Here is a 20,036-nt window from a genome sequence, read left to right on the forward strand (position 1 = left end):
CTGCAAAAATGAGAGAAGCCCTCCATGAGATGAATTGACGTAATAACCACAATAACGGACTCAAAAGGATGAAATTGGTCATCCGGATTCCTACTTTTAAAAATCAACTTTATGGAAGTATAGCTTATGTACAATAAACCTTATCATATTTAAAGTATAGAATTCAGTGACTCTTTTGGAGGTGACAAAAGATTTTTTGACAGTTGTATACACCTGCAAAGCCACTACTATAATCAAGATACAGAATATTTTCATCACCCCCAAAAGACTCTTTCTGCCCTTGTGATGGTTAAGATTGTGTGTCAGCTTGGCTGGGCCATGATTCTCAGTGTTTTGGCAGTTGTGTAATGTCGTGATCACTTACTTCCCTGTTGAGATTTGATATGTGATCACCCCCATGATGGGATCTGCTGTGAGTAGCCAATCAGTTGAAAGGGAGTTTCCTTGGGCTTGTGGCCTGCGTTGAATATAAGCGGACATTCTGGCAAGGCAGGGGGCCTTTTTACTCATGATGGATCCTGCAGCTGGCTCCTGTTGATCTGACTTCCGGTTCATGGTGCTTGAGCTAGCACCTTACCTTTGGTTTTGCCTAGCAATCTTGGGATTCATCGATCTCCACAGCCTGTGAGAAAAGCCCTGCTCTTTGACCCGTCTACCCTGGCTTCGCCAGCCCCTGTGGCTATATGAATCAGGAGAAACCTCCATCCTGACTCACAAACTGGAGATGTGCACCCTCTAAAACCTCATGAGCCATTTCCTTGATATAACTCTCTCTCTATGCATATATTTATATGTTTTACTGGTTTTGTTTCTCTAGAAAACCCAGCCTAAGATAGCCCTTTTGCAGTCCAACCTCTGTCCCTGTCCCCAGGCCACCGCTGACCTGCTTTTCATCTACAAATAAGTTCATTTTTTCCCAAATGGGTATTCAGTTGTTTCAGTACCATTTGTTAAAGAGAATTTTTTATTGAATTGCCTCGACACCTCTGTAAAAAATCAGTTGACATCTATATCTAGATATATTTCTAGGCTATTCTGTTGTATCGATCTACATGTCTATCCTTGCACCAGTACCACACTGTCTTGTTTCCTGTAGTTTCATTGTCTTCAAATCAGGTTGTGTAAATTCCCCAACTTTTTTTTCTTTTTGAAAATTGCTTTGGCTCTTAGGATTTTCCACCAATAGAATTTTTGCTTATTTATATTCTAATGCCATAAAAGGCAATTTGCTCCTAACGATAGTAATTTTTGGGTCCTCAAACTCTACCATGAATGAATGTCATAAAAATAAGACTGAAGAAAATGGAATTTTTTGTTGTTTTGATTATTTAATAGACTAACTGGTGTTACGTAGATATAAAAGTTTAAGAACACCATGGGCAAAAAGCTATAACATTTAAATGTGAGTTTATGAAACTTAGTTCAAAGAAAATACATTAAATGTGCAGCAAATGTATCCTTTAACCAACGTTACAAATAGTTGTCAGATACTAGTGTGTGGTGAAGAGCAACTGGGATGGAGTCATGAAGGCAAGTTTGAAATTTACCTCCCTAACTGGCTCCATGACATCTGAAAAAAGAAAAAAAAAAAACATTAAGAGATTATTCTCGTCTTCTATTTCCCCATTTGTTGCACTTGGAACCTGCTCTGTTGTTGGCTTCTCTTCTCTTATCCCTTCTCTCGTAGAAATGGAAAGCTGTGTGACAGTTTATTTGCAATTTTATTTAGCAATGCATTAAAAAAATTTACATTTATAGTGGTATAACCTATTAAAAATCAGGATATGACTATCATCTCCATTAATACACAGAAGTGAGAATTAGATGCTACTGGCATCTAACTGGTACAGATTAGGGCAGCCCCGAATGACAGAGAAAATTCTGACCCCAAATGCCAGCAGTGCTGAGGCTGAGAACCCCTGATATAGCTGCCTTTTTAGATGGACTCCAAAACCCCCTCTGTGTCTAAGAGTGCAGACTAAAATCAAAAGAAAGAATCAAAGGACCCTAATAACTCTTTTCTTCCTTTTGAATCTCCTTGTAAGATTTGTGTACTTTCAAGTAAATATGCAAAAGCACATAAAAGTAAAACTGAAGGCTAGTGCTTTTTTTTTTCCTGGTACAAGCCCTGAAGGATCTGATTATACCAGGTCTTAACCTGATTCTGACAACAGAATCTATGTCTTGCTCCTAGAGTTGGTTCCTGCAAGCAGGCTATATTTTCTTCTTGAGTTATTACACTGGGTTTGAAATACCTGATAGGCACCTAGGTTTTTTTACATGATGGCATGTTTACTTTCTCTTTTTTTTGGATTGATAAAGACTGCCTCTGTTCTCCAAAGAAGATATGTAAAGGGTCAATAAGCCTATAAGGGATGTTCAACATTGTTAGTCATTAAAAAAAAAAAAAAATCAAACCCATCGCTATTGAGTCGATTCCAACTCATAGTGACCCTATAGGACGAAGTAGAACTGCCCCACAGGGTTTCCAAGGAGCAGCTGGTGGATTCAAACTGCCAACCTTTTGGTTAGCAGCCAACCTCTTAACCACTGGGAAATGTAAATCAAAATCACAATGAGATACCACTTCACACCCACTAGGATGACTAGAATCAAAAAGACAATAACAAGTGTTGATAAGGTGTGCAGAAACCAGAGCCCTTGTGCACGGCTAGTGGAAATGTAAAATTGTGCAGCCTCTGTGGAAAACACAGTGGCAGTTCCTCAAAAGTGAAACACAGAATTACTGTATGACTCAGCATTTCCACTCATAGATACACACCCGAAAGAACTGAAAGCAGGGACAGATACTTGTATACGGATGTTCACAGCAGTACTATTCACAATCACCAGAAGGTGGAAACAACTCAGATGTCCATCAACTGATGGGTAAACATAATGTGGCATTTCTACATGATGGACTATCATTCAGCTATAAAGAAAAATGAAGTTCTGATACATGTCATAACATAGATGATCTTGAAAACATTATACTAAGTGAAAGAAGTCAGACACAAAAGCCTGTGTATTGTATGATTCATTTATAAGAAGTGCCTAAAATAGGCAAATCCACAGATAAAGAAAGTAGATTAGAGGTTACTAGGGACTGAGGAGATGGAGCCCTGGTGGTACAGTGGTTAAATGTTGGGCTCCTAACCAAAAGGTCAGCAGTTTGAATCTACCAGCTGCTCCTTGGGAACCCTTTTGGGCAGTTCTGTCACTATGAGTCAAAATCTACTTGAAGTCAGTGGATTTTTTTTTTTTTTTTAGTGTGTAGGAGGAGAGGAGGATGGGAGTGACTGCCTAAGGAGTACAGGGTTTCCTTTTGGGGTGGTGAAAATGTCCTGAAAATAGACAGTGGTGATGGTTATGGAACATTGTAAATGTACTAAATGCCACTGAGTTGTTCACTTTAAAATGGTAAGTTTTATATTATGTGTATTTTACCACACACACACAAGGAATTTTCTCTGCTTAAGACAACTGAATCTGAAAACAGAGCTCCACTGATGACTCAAGAGTCAGTGCCCTATATGAACTCGCATTAATTCTCCAGTGATGTTTTCCTAATTTTCAAGTACTTGATTATGGAGCCCTAGTGGCGCAGTGGTTAAGAGCTACAGCTGCTAACCAAAATGTCGGCTGTTTGAATCTACCAGTTGCTCCTTGGAAACCCTATGGGGCAGTTCTACTCGGTCCTATAGGGTCACTATGAGTCAGAATCAACTTGACGGCAACGGGTTTGGCTTTGTTTTTGGTACATCTAGTAAAGATAAAATGCTGAACATGTAATAGGAAGGGAGGGAAGAAAACAAATTAGGTAGCAGTTTGCTTTTAAATTTTATAAGCTATTTCTTCTATTATGGAAGCCCTGGTGGTGCAACTGTTAAGCGCTTGGGTTTTAACCAAAAGATCGGCGATTTGAACGCACCCAGCAACTTTGGGAGAAAAGACTTGGCAATCTGCTCGCATGAAGATTACAGGCTAGGAAGCCCTATGGGGGCAGTTCTACAGTGTCATATAGGTCCATTATGAGTCAGAATTGACTCAACAGCAAAGGACATTTCTTCCATCAAACTCATTTTCTGGCCTATAAATCCCGCTGCTGAGAGATCCACTGTAGGATATGGCCACGCCATTTAGCTCACAGTGAGGACTATTAGATGTACCTTGGTTTCTATTGGCAAATTAAAGTCACGAACAAAAAAATGAATGTTTTCGTTTTTATACCATTTGCCCAGCATTCACAGGAACCCATCCTGGAAGGGGAAAAATGAGGTATGAATTTAAAGAGCAGCTCATTTGATAGGTACTGAGAAGCTGGACTTAGAATGAGCAACAGGCCGTTCTTAGTTTTAAGGCCCTGGATTCACTCTGAAAACACAATTTCTCTCTGAATTTCATTTCCGTCCAGTCCTTGTAATTATTTGCTGAAATGCTTTTATCTTGCTTATTCCTGGAATTTTTCCTTTTGCTGGAATGAGAGCTTTGCCACCTGGCCGGGACCTCTGAAAACAAGCAGGCATTTTTTTTTCTGGGGATAAAGGTGCTTTGAGTCTTCAAAGATGCTCTGTGCTGCTCATTTTATTTGAAAGTCATGAGAGAGATCTATGGAATACAAAGGGAGAGCTAGTACGGGGGTTTTCAAGAATCCAAATAGCTAAAACAGGAAGGGCAATTCCGCTTGAAATGCCACGGAAAGCAATACCATTTTTTGAGTACTCACTATGTACTACATACCTTACCCACGTTTTATTATTTGTTCCTGACACCATTGCAACAGGATTGTTATTATTCCCATTTTACATATGAGAAAATTGAAGTTATTTGTCAGGATTTGAATCCAGATTTGTCTGACTCAAACTCAAACGCTCTTGCTCTTACCCATTATGTTCTGCCTCCAATGAATGTTTCAAGTACCTAGACCACACTGTTCAATATGGTAGCCCCTAGGAAACTCTGGTGCCATAGTGGTTAGAGCTCAGCTGCAAACCTAAAGGTCGGCAGTTTGAATCCACCAGGCACTCCTTGGAAACCCTATGGGGCAATTCTACTCTGTTTTATAGGGTTGCTATGAGTCAAAATTGACTCCACACCAAAGGGTCTGGTTTTTTTTTTTTAAGTCAAATATAGCTATTGAGAACTTGTAATATGGCTGTTCTGAATTGAGATGTGCTATAATATCTACTGAGCCCAGGTGGCGTAGTGGTTAAGAGCTTGGCTGCTAACCAAAAGGCTGGCAATTCAAATCCGCCTGCCACTCCTTGGAACCCTTTGGCATAGTTTTACTCTGTCCTATAGGGTTGCTACGAGTCAGAATTGACTTGACGGCAGTGGGTTTTTTTTTTTTTTTTTTAAATAATATATGCTATATTTTGAAGGCTTAATGCAAAATAAAGACTATAAAATATTTCAGTAAGTTTCTTATGTTTATCACATGGTGAAGTGGTAACATTTTGGGTATATTTGGTTAAATAATATGCATTATTAAAATCAATTTCATGTTTATCTTAATGTGGCTGTGAGAAAAAAATTTAAAATCACATGTGGCTTGCATTATATTTCTATTAGATAGCACTGATCTAAACGGTTTTTACTTAGGTTCCCAGAAGTGAAATATTTGGGGTTTCAAAGGGAAATTTCCAGGGATTTAAAACATCAGTGGAGCCCATGGGTGGTACAGAACGTCAACATGGTCAGCTGCTAACCAAAAGGTTTGAGGTTCTAGTCTACCCAGAGGCACCTAGAAAGAAAGGCCTGGCAATCTAGTTCTGAAAAAACAGCTATTGGAAACCCTATGGAGCACAACTCTATTCTGACACACATGGATTTGCTCTGAGTTGGAATCGACTTGATAGCAACTGGTTCAAAACATCAATAGGCTACACTCAATCCCTCTTAGTTTACTCTCTTTTGAATGTAATAAACATAGACATTGATACTCTGACACCAACGGATATCCTAAAATAATAATTGAAGCTCTCTCAAGACTGTTTAACATGATGACTCAGTTCATGTACCATCTTTAACTTTTCTGAGATGATCCAATTTATTTTCACCAAAAAACTGACACATGTATTTGATTAAAGAGTATCATTCCTTAGTCTAGGGTGATTGGGCCACATGTGCTGTCTCGAGAGGTAAACCATACTGGGCATTAAAAATATATAACTAAAAACAAGGGCAATTGGTAGTCTCCTTCCCCCCCTCCCCCCCCCCCCTTTTTTTTCCCTTAGCGTGTAAGTCCTGGTGTTGAGAAGTTAGAGGAAACCCTTTGGAAAGCCACAGAGGGGTTAGTAGTCAACGTGAAACTGCAGCTGGAGAGACTGAAAGAAAATATTAAATAAATGTATGCTGGATAAATAAAAGTATGTTATGGATCTAAGGAAGGTGCACACAAGTAAAAAAGAATTCATGCCTTTTTTGTCATTCAAAACTTGTCACTTTATTTATCCTGAAAATTTATGCTTTTGTCACTATCCACACAGTGGCTTAAACAACAACAACAAAAAGCCTCAGCCACATTGTGGTTCTAGCCCCAGTGTAGCAATCATCCTCTTGCTTATAGAATTCCTTTTCCCTTGTCACTGCTTTTGTATGGTTTGCATAAAATGAGGACCTTTGAAAATCAGCATTTCCTATGATCTCAGTGAGCAGTGCCCAAACCAGCAGAAATAGGTAAAATCAGCAGGCTAGCAGATAAAGTACAATCTTCTGGAGCAAGGCATAGTCATGTGCATGTCTAAAAGGTCATACTGACTCACCAGTGGAATAAGGATATGTAGCCTGACAAGACTGCTTTTGGGTGGCACAAACAGTTAATGCCCTTGGCTGCTAACAGAAAGGTTGGAGGTTCAAGTCCACCCAGTGGTACCTCGGGAGAAAGGCCTGACAATCTACTTTGAAAAACCAGCCACTGAAAACACTATGGAGCATAGGTCCACTAACACACATGGGACTGCCAGGTGTCAGGGTCGACTTGATTGCAACTGGTTAGGTTAGGCTGACAAGAGTGAGGTAGAAACGTCAACAGCACTGCATGAATTGTGGCAGGGGTGGCAACGTATACGCCTCACAGGTTAAAGACACAGTGGGGATTTAACATCCACCCAGGTGCTTTCCTGAAAATGATCTATGTTCTAAAAGACAAAGCTACCTAGGGCTTTTTTATGTTCTTCTAACTTACAGAGTAATTTGAGTCACTAATATGTTAGTCCTTCTGGTTTAAAATGAAAGCAACAGGCTATGGCAATGTAAAGAAGGCAGCTGAACTGCACCAGTGTATTTAAGACTTTTTCATTAAATTCTCAGTTACCTCACCTGGAAAAAATGGAGTACTCACTAAAGGAAAAATTTAATAAGGATTTAGCTGGAGTTACAAAAATACATGTCAATATACTAAGAACTGAACAAAGATATAAGATGTGGGGTATTTAAAATACATGCCTCTCCGATCAGCACTAAAAATACAATTTTTTTCTGTACAATCTGTGTTGTATTTAAATATAGGTAAGTTAAAGTTATTTCTGGTAAAAATCACATATGCCACAGAAATTCTTAACGATATACGAAAAAACCTTAAAGTACATTTTGACATCAAGGTCAGGCAATTCAGTTGGAAGGGAGTTAAAATGAATACCACCGAATTTTTGTAGTAAGACTTTTGCTGCCAATTTTGTATTATGTATTTGAATATTCTACATCTCACACAAGGAGGCACAGGTACTTAGGAACTTAGGAAAGTTACTAGAGCTGTTAACACTGAGGTGAAGAATTTGTGCAGCCTTCTACAATTTCAAAGAGGTAGTGGTAGATACTTGACCTCCTGGCGATATCAAATGCCGTCTCATCCAAGTTGTTTTTCAGACCCGGTTTGATGTAACGATTCATCAGAAGGAGTTCCAGGGTATCTCTGCTGTCTCTGTTCCCAGCAGCAAGATGTAATGGGGTCAAGAGGCCTTTTGTCTGGGCGTTGATATCTGCATCATGCTGAAGCAAGAAAGAAGCCACTCTGGTGTTATTCCACTTGCAAGCACTGTGCAGTGGCGTCCAGCCATCCACAGTCACTGCGTGCACATCTGCTCCCTGTGCAATCAGCTCACGCACAACAGCTAAGTGTCCGCTGTAGGCTGCTCGGTGAAGGGGGGTATACTCGTCTTCGTCTCTCGTGTTCACGTGTGCGGCCTTTTCAGAAAGCAGTCTCCGCACTGTACTTAGCTGAGAAGGAAAAAAAGACCTTCAGAAAACCCAACTTGAACCAAAAAAGTAAACAAAATAATACTGTCTAGCATTACTTAGAAACCCCGGCAGTGTAGTGGTTAAGAGCTATGGCTGCCAACCAAAAGATCAGCAGTTCAAATCCACCAGGTGCTCCTTGGAAACCCTATGGGGCAGTTCTACTCTGTCCTATAGGGTGGCTGTGAGTCAGAATCAACTTGATGGCAATGGGTTTGTGTTTTTTTGTTTTGTTTTGTCTTGTTAGTGTTACTTATTTTACTGTTTTTTATTTAACTTAACTTGATTAAATAAAAAATTATCTGTTAAGTTTAAAATAAGAGAACCCCTGAGGGAACAGGAGAGCAGTGGGATGCAGACCCCAAATTCTTGTAGAAAGACCAGACTTAACAGTCTGAATGAGACTAGAAGGACCCCAGAGGTCATGGTCCCCACATCTTCCGTTAGACCAAGACAGGAACCATTCCCAAAGCCAACTCTTCAGACTTGTACTGGACTGTGGGACAGAAAATGATAACTGGTGAAGAGTGAGCTTCTTAGATCAAGTAGACACATGAACTATGTGGGCAGGTCCTGTCTGGAGGGGAGATGAGACGGCAGAGGGGGTCAGAAGCTGGCCGAATGGACATGAAAATAAGAGAGTGGAGGGAAGGAGTGTGCTGTCTCATTAGGGGGAGAGCAACTAGGAGTATAGAGCAAGATGTATATAAATTTTTATATGAGAGACTGACTGGATTTGTAAACTTTCACTTTAAGCACAATAAAAATAAAAATAATTTAAGTTTTTGGGGGGTTATGGGAGAGGGCCAGTGATTTAAGAATGAACAAGTTAGTCTTAACCATACTCTGTTGCTTCTAAGGATATGGCTCTCTGGATATCAAATCATGCATTTACTCTTGGTCTGATTTAGGTTTCTTGCACAAAAACTTTTGTCCTAGGTGAATAATATAGGCTGTAATTGTATTTAACATTTTATATTTGATCTGTGAAGTAGACATAATGATGGATTGATTTTTTTATATTATTATATTTTTATAGTATATCATCACACCAATATAAAACCAAACCAAACCTGATGCCACTGAGTTGATTCCTACTCATAGTGACCCTATAGACCCTACAGGACAGAGTAGAACTGCCTGATAGGGTTTCCAAGGAGTGGCTAGAGGATTCAAACCACCGACTTTTTGGTTAGCAGCCAAGCTCTTAACCACTGCGCCACCAGGGCTCCCACACCAATATACAAAGCACAAAAAACTTTTAAAAAATAAAACTTCTTTTATAGAAGAACAATGGTAACAGGAAATCTAGGGGTTAAAGAGCTCAATTCCTTCTAGCTAGAAAGACCTTAGAATCATGCTTTCAGGTAGTGATTTTCAGTTCAGTCTATTGCCACGGGTGGGCTTGCAGGATGCTCTTGAATTAAAAAGTTATCTAAATATGCAAATCTGTTTCAACTATATCAGCTTACTAACACAGACATGGAGGAACTTGGCAAATCAAGGAAGAAGGTGACAAGAACAGACTTCTGGTGTTAATTTTACTTGGATGACCCTGAACAAATTAATATTCCTGAATTTCAATTTCTTAATTTGTAAAAGGGAAGAATACCTATCTTGTAAGGCTGTATGAGAATTAGATCAAATAATGTAGTAAGGCACCTAGTGTAGTTTGTATTCAATAAATGTTAATTTCCATCCTCCCTTTCCTAAATGATACTTGGCTCTAGGATGATCCTACTGATTTAATATACATATGATTTAATATAAATGACTTAGGAATATAGATGATTGCATTCTATTTTTATAATTACTCGTATTTTTTAGATACTAGATAATAAACAATATGGCACTTTGTGGCTTAATAAGTACTTTCATGTACATTGTCTCATTTGATTCATACAGCTCTGTATAAGGAGATAGGTATTATAATGTCTACTCTTACAGACAAGAAAATAAGAGGTTCAGAGGTGGTAAGATTTACTCAAAGTTCCAGACTAAACGGAGGCAGGTCTTCTAGCTCCAAACCCAATACCTTCCCCCACCATATAATGGTTTCTTCTTCAACTATTTTTTTTTTTTTACCCGATTTTGCTCAGCAGCCCAAAGAAGCAATTTGCTTGGATCTTTTTCCATTTTTTTTTCTTGCAATTGATACCACTCTTCTGTTTTTTCATCTTGCTCCTCGTCTTCATCAGAACTGCCTGCCCAGAGACTTGGGGTACCAGTAGGAATAAGGTGTCTGTGTGTTTCCAACAGATCAAGTTGGTTAAACTGTTCAGAAAAGTCCAGGGAATTCTCTGGGTCTGGTTTTTCATCATCATTTACTTTCTCTTTTTCCATTTTTACTGCTATTCTAAATAGAAGACATTTCAAATGCCAGGGTATAAATAAGTTTTCTAGAAATAGATTATGACTGCTTTATTTTATTCATCCAAACCTGAAAACACACAAACACAAAAATTATTAGCAAAACAGTAGTTAAGGCTTCGATAACATAGGTAACAGTTTTACAAGCATACACAAATAAACTCTGTCTGAACTTTTCAGTGTTTTCCTCACGACTGCTACCCTTTCACTACTGGAGCTGACAGATTTGTCACCTCCAAACTTCAACGGAGCCCTGGTGGAACAGTGGTTAAGAGCTTGGCTGCTAACCAAAACGTCGGCAGTCAAATCTACCACCTGCTCCCTTGGAAACCCTATGGGGCAGTTCTACTCTGTCCTATAGGGTCATTATGGGCAGGAATCAACTTGAAAGCAACAGGTATATGGACTTTAATGGCCTAACACTCTTCGGCTCTTTTTTTCCCTCCTACTCTGTCAATGGTTGACTATTATTTTGAATCTATTCGTTTAGGTATTATTGGTAAGAGTGATGAACACCTGAAGTTCTTAAAGTATAACTAGCACAATAAAGACAGGCACAATCAAGCTTTTTATAAACTAGACACACATAATATAGAATAGGAATAAAAACTTTAAGCGTCTAAAAAAACGACTTTAAAGAATCAGGGATTAGAGATGGGATAGCCCCCAAAGGACATCGGTCCCAACCTCTCACCAATGAAGATATCTTTATCACAGCATCCGTCATAATCATCCTGTTTCTACTTTAATGGTTTCTGGCCTGGGAAAATTCACTGCTTTCAGAAGCCCTAGTCACTGAGAGACAGCTATAATTTTTAGTTGCCGCATTCTTATTTTGAACTTAATTTTGGCTGTCATTCACTCCTTTACTCAATAACTATGAACAAAATATCCAGCATGTGCCATTTTCTGGGAACTGCAATTTAATTAAGATTCATGTCTTGATCTCGAGAATCTTGATGTCTAGTGGGGGTGACTGGCAAAGACAATGTGATACGTGCTACGATAGGACCATGTCCAAATATGCATATTCAGGAAGGTCATAATTAACCCAGTCCTAAGGCTGAGAGAAGGCTTCCTGAAGGAAGGAATGCTCATTCTGCTAGGCTGCCTTATTAATTTATAAACCAGTATCATAATTGCCCCATTCAGTTTCCAAGGATGGCTGGTGGATTTGAACTGCTGACCTTTTGGATAGTAGCTGAGTTCTTAGCCACTGCACCACCAGGGCTCCTAAAAAGTTACCCGCATATTAAGATTTAACCAATTAAAGAGAATGTGAATAATAGATAATTAAAAAAAAAAAATCTTTGCTAAGACTGTTTCTTCAGCCTCCCAGCTATATTTGTTGAAATCTTATCAGTCTTTCAAGGTTCTTCCCAGATGCTGCCTCTTTCATTAAGTCCTTGGTCCTCACAATAAGACTTCACCCTGCTTTCTACTTTTTTTCTTTTGGTGCTATATATTGCCTTTATTTCACCACTAATTTTGTTTTTGTTTTAGCTCCTTAAAAGATTGTAAGATTAATGATAGGGACTGCATTTAACTTTTACTTGTTCTGCTTGAATACACTAGGTGTTAATATTTGTAGAATTGAATTTAATTAAAGTCCTATCACTTAATTTTACCTGAAAATGGATTGAGAGGTTCCAGAGTTCATCACACCCCTTGGACACTGATTTCTTTCTACCTAATTTCACAAGTTTAATAGTATACAATCTTAAGGCAGGGTTAAATTTCATTACTAGTGCTAAGGGTACTAAACTTAGGTTCAAATCTATCACTCATGAGTTGTAACTTCTCTGAGCCTGTTGCTTCATTTGTAAAATGTTAAGGGTTGTATTAACGGATTTCCAAGGCTCAGCCAGCTTTTCCACCTAGTAAGAGACCCTATCAGAACTAATTCATTTCATTACTTTTCTTGGAGTTTCCATTTTTTTCAATCTCAAACTATTTCCTGAACCTTACAGCACAAAAGTGATCATACACCAATTCTCTGAACACTTTGCAGATACCGATAAATAATGTATAATGGAAAGTTTGGTTGTTAATTGCATTAAATATAGTAACATTATATATAGTAACAATATGAGTCAGAATCTATTTGAGGGCACTGGGTTTTATAGTAACATTAAAAAAAAATTTTTTTTTTTTTTTTACATTACAGCACACATATCTTACCCTCCAAATGCCTTTTCTTTTTGTAAAACTTCTTTATTACAAATTCTGAATTTACAGCTTCAGATACAACAAATTATGTATAAAACTTCCTCGGCTGATTTAATTCCAAAGGTCAAGCCCAGGTGCATCTCCCTGATTCAGAGTTTTAAAAAACGGACCAAGATTCTTATTTGATGACATTCCTCCAAGAAGACAGAGTATGTTTCTTTCTTTAAAGGACATACTCCATTTTGAGGGATCGAAACTCCTCACAACTCTGTGGCAGGTGGGGCTACACACTGTTTTACAGATGAAGGCGCTGAAGCTCACATAAATTAAAACAATTTGCCCTACATTAAGAACCCTTCAATGAATGGAAGTGAATAGCCAGACCTTCTAATGCAAAAGATTAACACTGTTTTCTTACTGCTGTCAGCACAAAGCGGTACAGATATGTTGAGCCCGTGGATCCAGTAGCCACAGTATGGGGACGGAGGAAATAAAGGCTTATAAACCGGAGGGTCTGAATGCTCCACCTCTGGCGAGTAGGAGTGAGAGAGAGGGACCGGCCATCAGACCCGGGCGTTCCGGCACGGGCTGGTCACCCCACAGCCTGGGAGTCTCGCTTGCGGCCTCCGAGACAGCAAAGGGCGGAGGAGAAGCCGTGTCAGCCCTACCTGGGACCCACGATGCGGCGTGACCTGTATGACTCGGTCCGGACCGACAAGCGATCCTTCCCTACGGGGCCAAGCGTTGGTAGACGGCACGATGCGCCCCGAAACCGTGGTGAGGCGCGGGGTGGAGGGTCTCACCTTACCGAACAGCCGCCTCCAACCTCGCTTCCGGGGTGCTTCTGGTCGGCTGCTCAGGATTGGCTCCTGCGTGGGGGCCGGGCCTCGCCGCTACTTTCCCCGCCCCCCTGCACTCGGCAGCCTATGAGAGCCTGAGAAGACTGGATGGTGCTTACGTCATCAATCAGGACTCGCGAGAGAAAGAGCTACTTTTCTCTCCCGCCTAAATTAGGTTTATGGCCGGACGCATTCGGTTTCAGGCCGTGCTAGTTGCATTTCTTCTTACGAACTTCGCTCGTTTTTCCCGGGTGAAAAGACTGCCTCGCGTTCCGAGAGGTGGGACTTTTAAGCGTCCAGGTGTGGGATAATTCAGGAGTCGTACCCGCCTCATCTTCGCAGGTTTCCGGGCGAGATCCCAGAGTGGATTGCACCCTGGGGGAAGGGCGGGGATCGGCGGGTTTTGCTGGGGTCCTGGAGGGCTCCGCGATTCTGCGTTCAAAGAGGCGAGTCCAGTGATGGGGGCATGCTGGACCTTGGGACCCCTGAAGAATCGGAGACGCTGGACGTGGAGGGGTTGTCGCGGTGGTGGCCATTTTCAGTTCCCCTGCTGGCGCTTGCAAGGAGCCTTGGTGGTGCGGTGGTTAAGTGCTCGGCTGCTAACCGGAAGGTGGGCGGTTGGACTCCACCAGCCGCTCTGCGGGAGAAAGATGTGGCAGTCTGTTTCCTTAAAGATTTACGGCCTTGGAAACCCTATGGAGCGGTTCTACTCTGCCCTACAGGGTAGCTGTGAGTGGGAATGGACTCCATGGCAGTGGGTTTGGTTTTGTTTTTTGGCTGGCGCCTGGAAGTGTTTATCCGTGGACCACGTGTTGGATTCTGGTGTTTGTTTACACTAACTTTAAACTTGGACCCGTCTCTTTCCACTGAACTAGCTCATTACTTTCAAAAATCTTGTGTTGAGCGGAACATAGGGGGCTGCTTTCAGGCCCCAGACTAGCCTGTGCATGCAACTTAAGAAAAATTTGTGTACACCCATAGTTATCAGTGTGCTAAATCAGAAGCACAGTAAGTGACCCTGCTTTGCTCGTTCATTAAACAAACATTTAACAAAAAAAAGGTTCCCATAAGGGCATGGACAAGAAAAATATTAGATGAGTTTAATCGTAATAGTGAATAGAATGACACTGGAGATGACATGTGTTGTTTTCTATACTTACCAAAAAACACAAAAAACTTAGCTCATTTAAAAAATAACAGCACAGTTGATGAAAATAAGATGCCATTCCAAAATTGCCAGTCTGTTTATTTAAGAAGTCTGTGCCCTGTACAACCTAAATCATGTTGGTTAAATGCATACAACCTTTTAAAATGTGTTTTGTGACAGTACAGTTTTGTTTTTGGAATTTGCTAGGAGAATTTGGAATCAAGTGAGTTTTCTGACATTTTATCACAGGACCCACTGGTACTTGGAGAAGGAATCTGGTCCCCAAGGAGCTGGACTGAACATAAAAATGAGTCCTCCAGATGCACTGTAAGCATATGTATCTTCTGGAATCTTCGTTGCTTTGGGTTTCTGAATCTCATTAGCTATGACCACCATAAGAGAAAACATCTTTAGTAAAGTTAATAACGCAGTAATAAAAGAGCTTGCCTGCGAGCAGAACTGTTAGTCATCAGGAAGAATACTTAGAATGTCTAAGAATTCATTTGCTTAAAAGGTGATAACGCAGTTATCAGTTGGGGGCTTGCAGAGTTTGATACACGCTATAGTATATAAGTTTGTGTTTTAAAAAAGTTGAAGCTATAAGTATTGCTGAACTTTTGTTACAGGATAAGGAGTCGCAGCGCAGGACTGAGCCCTGCTTAGGTTCTTACCTTCTTCTGACCAAGAATGACCAGGAGAGGCTCAGAGATTCCACATGAACAGAGGTTTATTAGAGACAGAGTAAAAGGCTCACGAGACAGAAAGGGACAGGGGTTTCCACCTATGCTAGCCTCCAGTCTCTCAACTGGACAAAGGATTTCATAGGGCTTATAAAAGGGTCGCTATGAGTCGGAATCGAGTCCATGGCACTGGGTTTGGGCTGGGTATACAGAGTTCTTGGTTGGGGGTGGGGGACATATTATCTTTATTCATTAGATGGGTGGGGATTTCTAGAAGGGGAGGGATTATGGAAATCACATGCACACGCTGTTAGAATTCAAGATGGACTTCCTCACAGAGGTGGCTGGAAGTAGGATGGAATCTGTCAGGCTGCTGGGATGTCGAACAGGACCTATTCTGGGATGTCGAACAGGACCTATTCTGGGATGTTGTGCATGTGTGATGCCTCTGGATCTCAGTTTGAGCCCCTGTGAGGAGTGTCTGTTCATGTTTGTCTCATGTGGAAGGTCATCCATAGGCCACGTTGATCTTTACTGTGTATGCTGTGCACCTGGTGAGGCCTTGAAAAAGCAACCCAGGAAGATTATCAGTAATTTATAGCTGGTGGAGCGCACAGGGCCTTGAAATGTAGCCTTTATTTAATTCAGCCAGCCTGATCTCTTCCCTGTCTCACTTTTGTTATGAAGTCTTTGGTTAATAGTCAGTGCAGTTCCATTTAAGCAGGGTTTTAGAGGAATAATTTGCTCTAGTATTGAATCAACTGGAAATTAATTTGAGTAAAATGGAAATAAAAAGACTGTATTATTTACTTGAAAAAGCTATGTGGAAAAGCTGTAAACTTGGAATCTTCTATCCTGGTTTCCTGTCCTTGTTCAGTACAAGCTGTGTGACCTCAGGCACGTCAGCGGCTCTCTGAGCCTTGTCTCAATTTCTTCATTTGTATCATGGGAATAATGCCTTTCTCAGAGCAATTTTGAGGTTTAAATGACAAAATTCCTGTGAAAATACTTAGTTGTTTTGGAAGTGTGGAGTGGTAATGTGATCTGAAAAGTATTCCGATCTTCCTGTGTACGTAGCAGTCAGAACTATGTGGATCTCATTTTTGAAGTTTTTAAAGAGTTCCTGAAGAGAACTCTTTTCTTGAAAGATCTTTTGTATATAAAGATTCAAATTTTGCGTATGCAAAATGTTTAAAGTTCATTATGGTTCAGTGAAGATAGCCTGCCTTTTGATCCTGGGTTTTATTTAGTCCTGTTCCTACCACTAGTTGTGTGGTAAATTAGTTAATTTCTCCATGTAGATTGGGTGGAGTCTTACTTTGTGGAAGCCCTGGTGGTATAGTGGTTAAGTGCTACAGCTGCTAACCAAGAGGTGGGCAGTTCAAATCCACCAGGCGCTCCTTGGAAACTCTGTGGGGCAGTTCTGTGCTGTCCTTTAGGGTCACTATGAGTCAGAATCGACTTGACGGCAGTGGGTTTGGTTAGTCTTACTTTGTAGAGATAATACCTACCTCCTTCCGTGTGGGACATTTCTACTGTGTTCTCAGGGTCGCTATGAGTTGGAATCAGCTCTGTGGCAGCGAGTTTCACATGTGAGACTTGAGATCATGGATACAAGAACATTTTATTTAAAAGTGACATTAAGTTTAATTTTGTGTCTGTGCTTCACTTGAAAGTATTTTTTAATACTACAGAATTAAAATTGAATTGTATTTTAAATAATTCTCTTTTGTTACATGGCAAAACTTATTAATGCAAAACTAACTTTGTATAGGGAGGTGAGTAAAGCAAGTGTCTTTTAGGGCCTGAATGTAAGTTAGTAGCGTATTAGTATAAAGTCTGCTTATAAAATTAGAGGAACCAAACCAAAAACCAAACCCAGTGCCGTGGAGTCGATTCCGACTCATAGTGACCCTATAGGACAGAGTAGAACTGCCCTGTACAGTTTCCAAGGAGCACCTGGCGGCTTCAAACTGCTGACGGTTTGTTTAGCAGCCGTGGCACTTAACCACTACTCCACCAGGGTTTCCAAAGTTAGAGGAAGGGCTTTTAAATTAACCAGTTAATTCTGAGTTTTCTGGAAAAGTGAAAAATCAGATAAATAGCATATTTAGAGATGGGCTCAATCCTGTTGGGTTTTTGCTGTGGAACAGAATGGTAAACAAGAATACTTTCGGGTCCAGGTTGCACCGTAGTTTTTAGTTGTCCTCCAGTCAATTCTAATTCATGGCACTATGAACGTATAAAACTGGTTATAGCAAGGTTGTACAATTTTGAAGCAGTTACAAAACCTTTTTACAGTTTTTGAATGTTTGTTCGGTGTTAAGGTAGTGGTAGAAAGATTATATGACTTAAAAATCTGTTGAATACCGCAAATTTTCAGACCAAGTTTAAGGCTAGAAAATGATTTTACTCTCTAACTGCTGTATGTAGCTTATAAATTCAGGTCTCAGTTTGCTTGAACATCCGTTTAATGAGTCGTATTGAAACAGTTCTTCTTTTTTTAATACAGTGACGATGAAAATACATTTAAAATCTTAGTTGCAACGGATATTCACCTTGGATATATGGAGAAAGATGCAGTCAGAGGAAATGACACATTTGTAACGCTCAATGAAATTTTAAGACTTGCCCAGGAAAATGAAGTGAGTTTGGTTTACGTTTTTGTAGTTTCTACTCTATTCCCTTAGTCAACAAGCTCTTTTCTAAAGTTAAAAGTGTGTTGTATAGGCTCATGTGCTTCCATTGCCTGTTTAAATATTAGTATACTAAAAGCCCAGGGTAGACTTCATGTGCTTTTGTGTCCTTAATTGAAATAGGTAGTTACATTTGTAAAAAGTATTTTTTACAAATATTTCTAAATATTTTTATAAATATGGGGTGTTTGCTGTGTGTGAAATTCTGTAGTTGTCTCTACGGAAGACATAAAGAGGAATCCTGAGTGGTCTCTAGTGGAGATGTAAAGATGACTGCCATAGTTTCTGCTCAGAGAACATACAGCAGGCCAGTACGTAGATAAGACAGATGTCCAGAAATCTCTGGTGCAAGGTCGTAAACCAAAACCAAACCTGCCACTGTCAAGTCGATTCAATGCAAGGTCATAGGTAATGAGAAAATTATAAACACCTTTTCCTGGGGCTTTAGAGGTAGAAGAGATCCCATTTAGATAAGATAATCAAGATGAGCTTAATGAAAGCCATAGCATTTAACGTGGGTTTTGAAGGATGGGTAGGCTTTTAACTAATGAAGAGCATAGAGAATGCACATCCTGGGGAACCCAGGAGTAAGGGCACAGAGGTGAGACAATATGAGGTATGTTAGAGAAGCAGCAGGTCCTTCTGGCTCGCCATGTGTTAGAAAGCATGCTGAAAGACTAGGAACACAGGTTTGAGCAAAATTAAGAAGGGCTTCAAGTACCAGGTTGAGCATTTTACTGCATTGATCATAACAAATTATGGATAACATCATGAACGGTGAGAATTCCAGAACGCTTAATTGTGCTCACGGGGAACCTGTGCATAGATCAAGAGGCACTCACTTGAACAGAACGAGGAAATACTGTGTGGTTTAAAGTCAGGAAAGGTGTATGTCAAGGTTGTACCCATTCACCATACTTCAGTCTGTATGCTGAGCAAATAATCTGAGAAGCTGGAATGTATGAAGAACATGGTATCAGGATTAGAGGAATACTCATTAACCACCTGCCACGTGCAGATGACACAGCCTTGCTTGCTGAAAGTGATGAGGACTTGAAGCACTTACTGATGAAGAAGATCAAAGACTGTAGCCTTTAGTGTGGGTTATACCGCAACATAAAATAAAAATCCTCACAACTGGACCAATAAGCAGCGTGATAAGTGGAGAAAAGATAGAAGTTGTCAAGAATTTCATTTTACTCGGATTCACAATGAATGCCCATGGAAGCAGCAGTCAAGAAATCAAGCAACACATTGCATTGGGCAGATCTGCTGTAAAAGACCTCTTTAAAGGTTGAAAAGCAAAGATTTCACTTTGAGGAATAAGGTGCTCCTGACCCAAGCCACGGTATTTTCAGTTGCCTCATATGCTTGTGAAAGCTGGACAATGATTAAGGAAGACCGAAGAACTGATGCCTTTGAATTATGGTGTTGGTGGAGAATATTGAATATACCATGGACTGCCAGAAGAATGAACAAATCTGTCTTGGAAAAAGTACAGCCGGAATGCTCCTTAGAAGTGAGGATGGTGAATCTTCATCTCATGTACTTTGAACATGTTACCAGGAGAGATCAGTCCCTGGAGAATGACTTCATGCTTGATAAGGTAGAGGATCAGCAAAGAAGACGAAGACCCTCAACAAGATGGATTGACACAGTAGCTGCAACAGTGGGCTCAAACGTAGCAAAAATTGTGAGAATGGCACGGGACCCAGCAGTGTTTCGTTTTTTTGTACATAGGGTTGCTCTGAATCAGAACCAACTGAACAGCGCCTAACAACACCACCACCCAATTCAATAGAAAGTCTTCTGGCAGCAGAGTATAGCCTGAATTGGAGACCGGGTTGAGGCTTTTTAAAGTGGTGGCATTGGGGATGGAAAAGAGGAAATGAATGCAAGT

General features: G+C 40.3%; 2 protein-coding genes across 7 annotated transcripts in view; one reads left to right on the forward strand and one right to left on the reverse strand.

Moving 5' to 3' along the window:
* Positions 1-6,254: 6,254 nt before the first annotated feature.
* ANKRD49 (ankyrin repeat domain 49) lies at positions 6,255-13,627 on the reverse strand. Of its 4 annotated transcripts, none has more exons than XM_049889540.1 (3): positions 13,583-13,627; positions 10,321-10,675; positions 6,255-8,217 (listed from the first exon to the last, which is right to left on the reverse strand). In XM_049889540.1, exons 2-3 carry the CDS (start codon positions 10,576-10,578, stop codon positions 7,756-7,758), a joined length of 720 nt encoding a protein of 239 aa, XP_049745497.1. In that variant the 5' UTR covers positions 10,579-10,675; positions 13,583-13,627; the 3' UTR covers positions 6,255-7,755. The 4 variants fall into 4 exon arrangements, with proteins under 4 accessions (XP_049745497.1, XP_049745494.1, XP_049745495.1 ...); XM_049889537.1 differs by having other exon boundaries at positions 13,443-13,614; XM_049889538.1 differs by having other exon boundaries at positions 12,787-13,614.
* Positions 13,628-13,744: 117 nt separating this feature from the next.
* Positions 13,745-20,036, forward strand: part of MRE11 (MRE11 homolog, double strand break repair nuclease) — a 78,920-nt gene continuing 72,628 nt past the window's right edge. The window contains exons 1-3 of one of the 3 annotated variants that reach the window (XM_049889511.1): positions 13,745-13,913; positions 15,010-15,087; positions 17,953-18,085. In XM_049889511.1, coding sequence (XP_049745468.1) covers positions 15,068-15,087; positions 17,953-18,085 — 153 coding nt within the window. In that variant the 5' untranslated portion in view covers positions 13,745-13,913; positions 15,010-15,067. The other 2 variants (XM_049889510.1, XM_049889509.1) reach the window with 2 other exon arrangements.

Source organism: Elephas maximus, chromosome 7 (assembly GCF_024166365.1).
Source record: "Elephas maximus indicus isolate mEleMax1 chromosome 7, mEleMax1 primary haplotype, whole genome shotgun sequence".
NCBI classification, from domain to species: Eukaryota; Metazoa; Chordata; class Mammalia; order Proboscidea; family Elephantidae; genus Elephas; species Elephas maximus.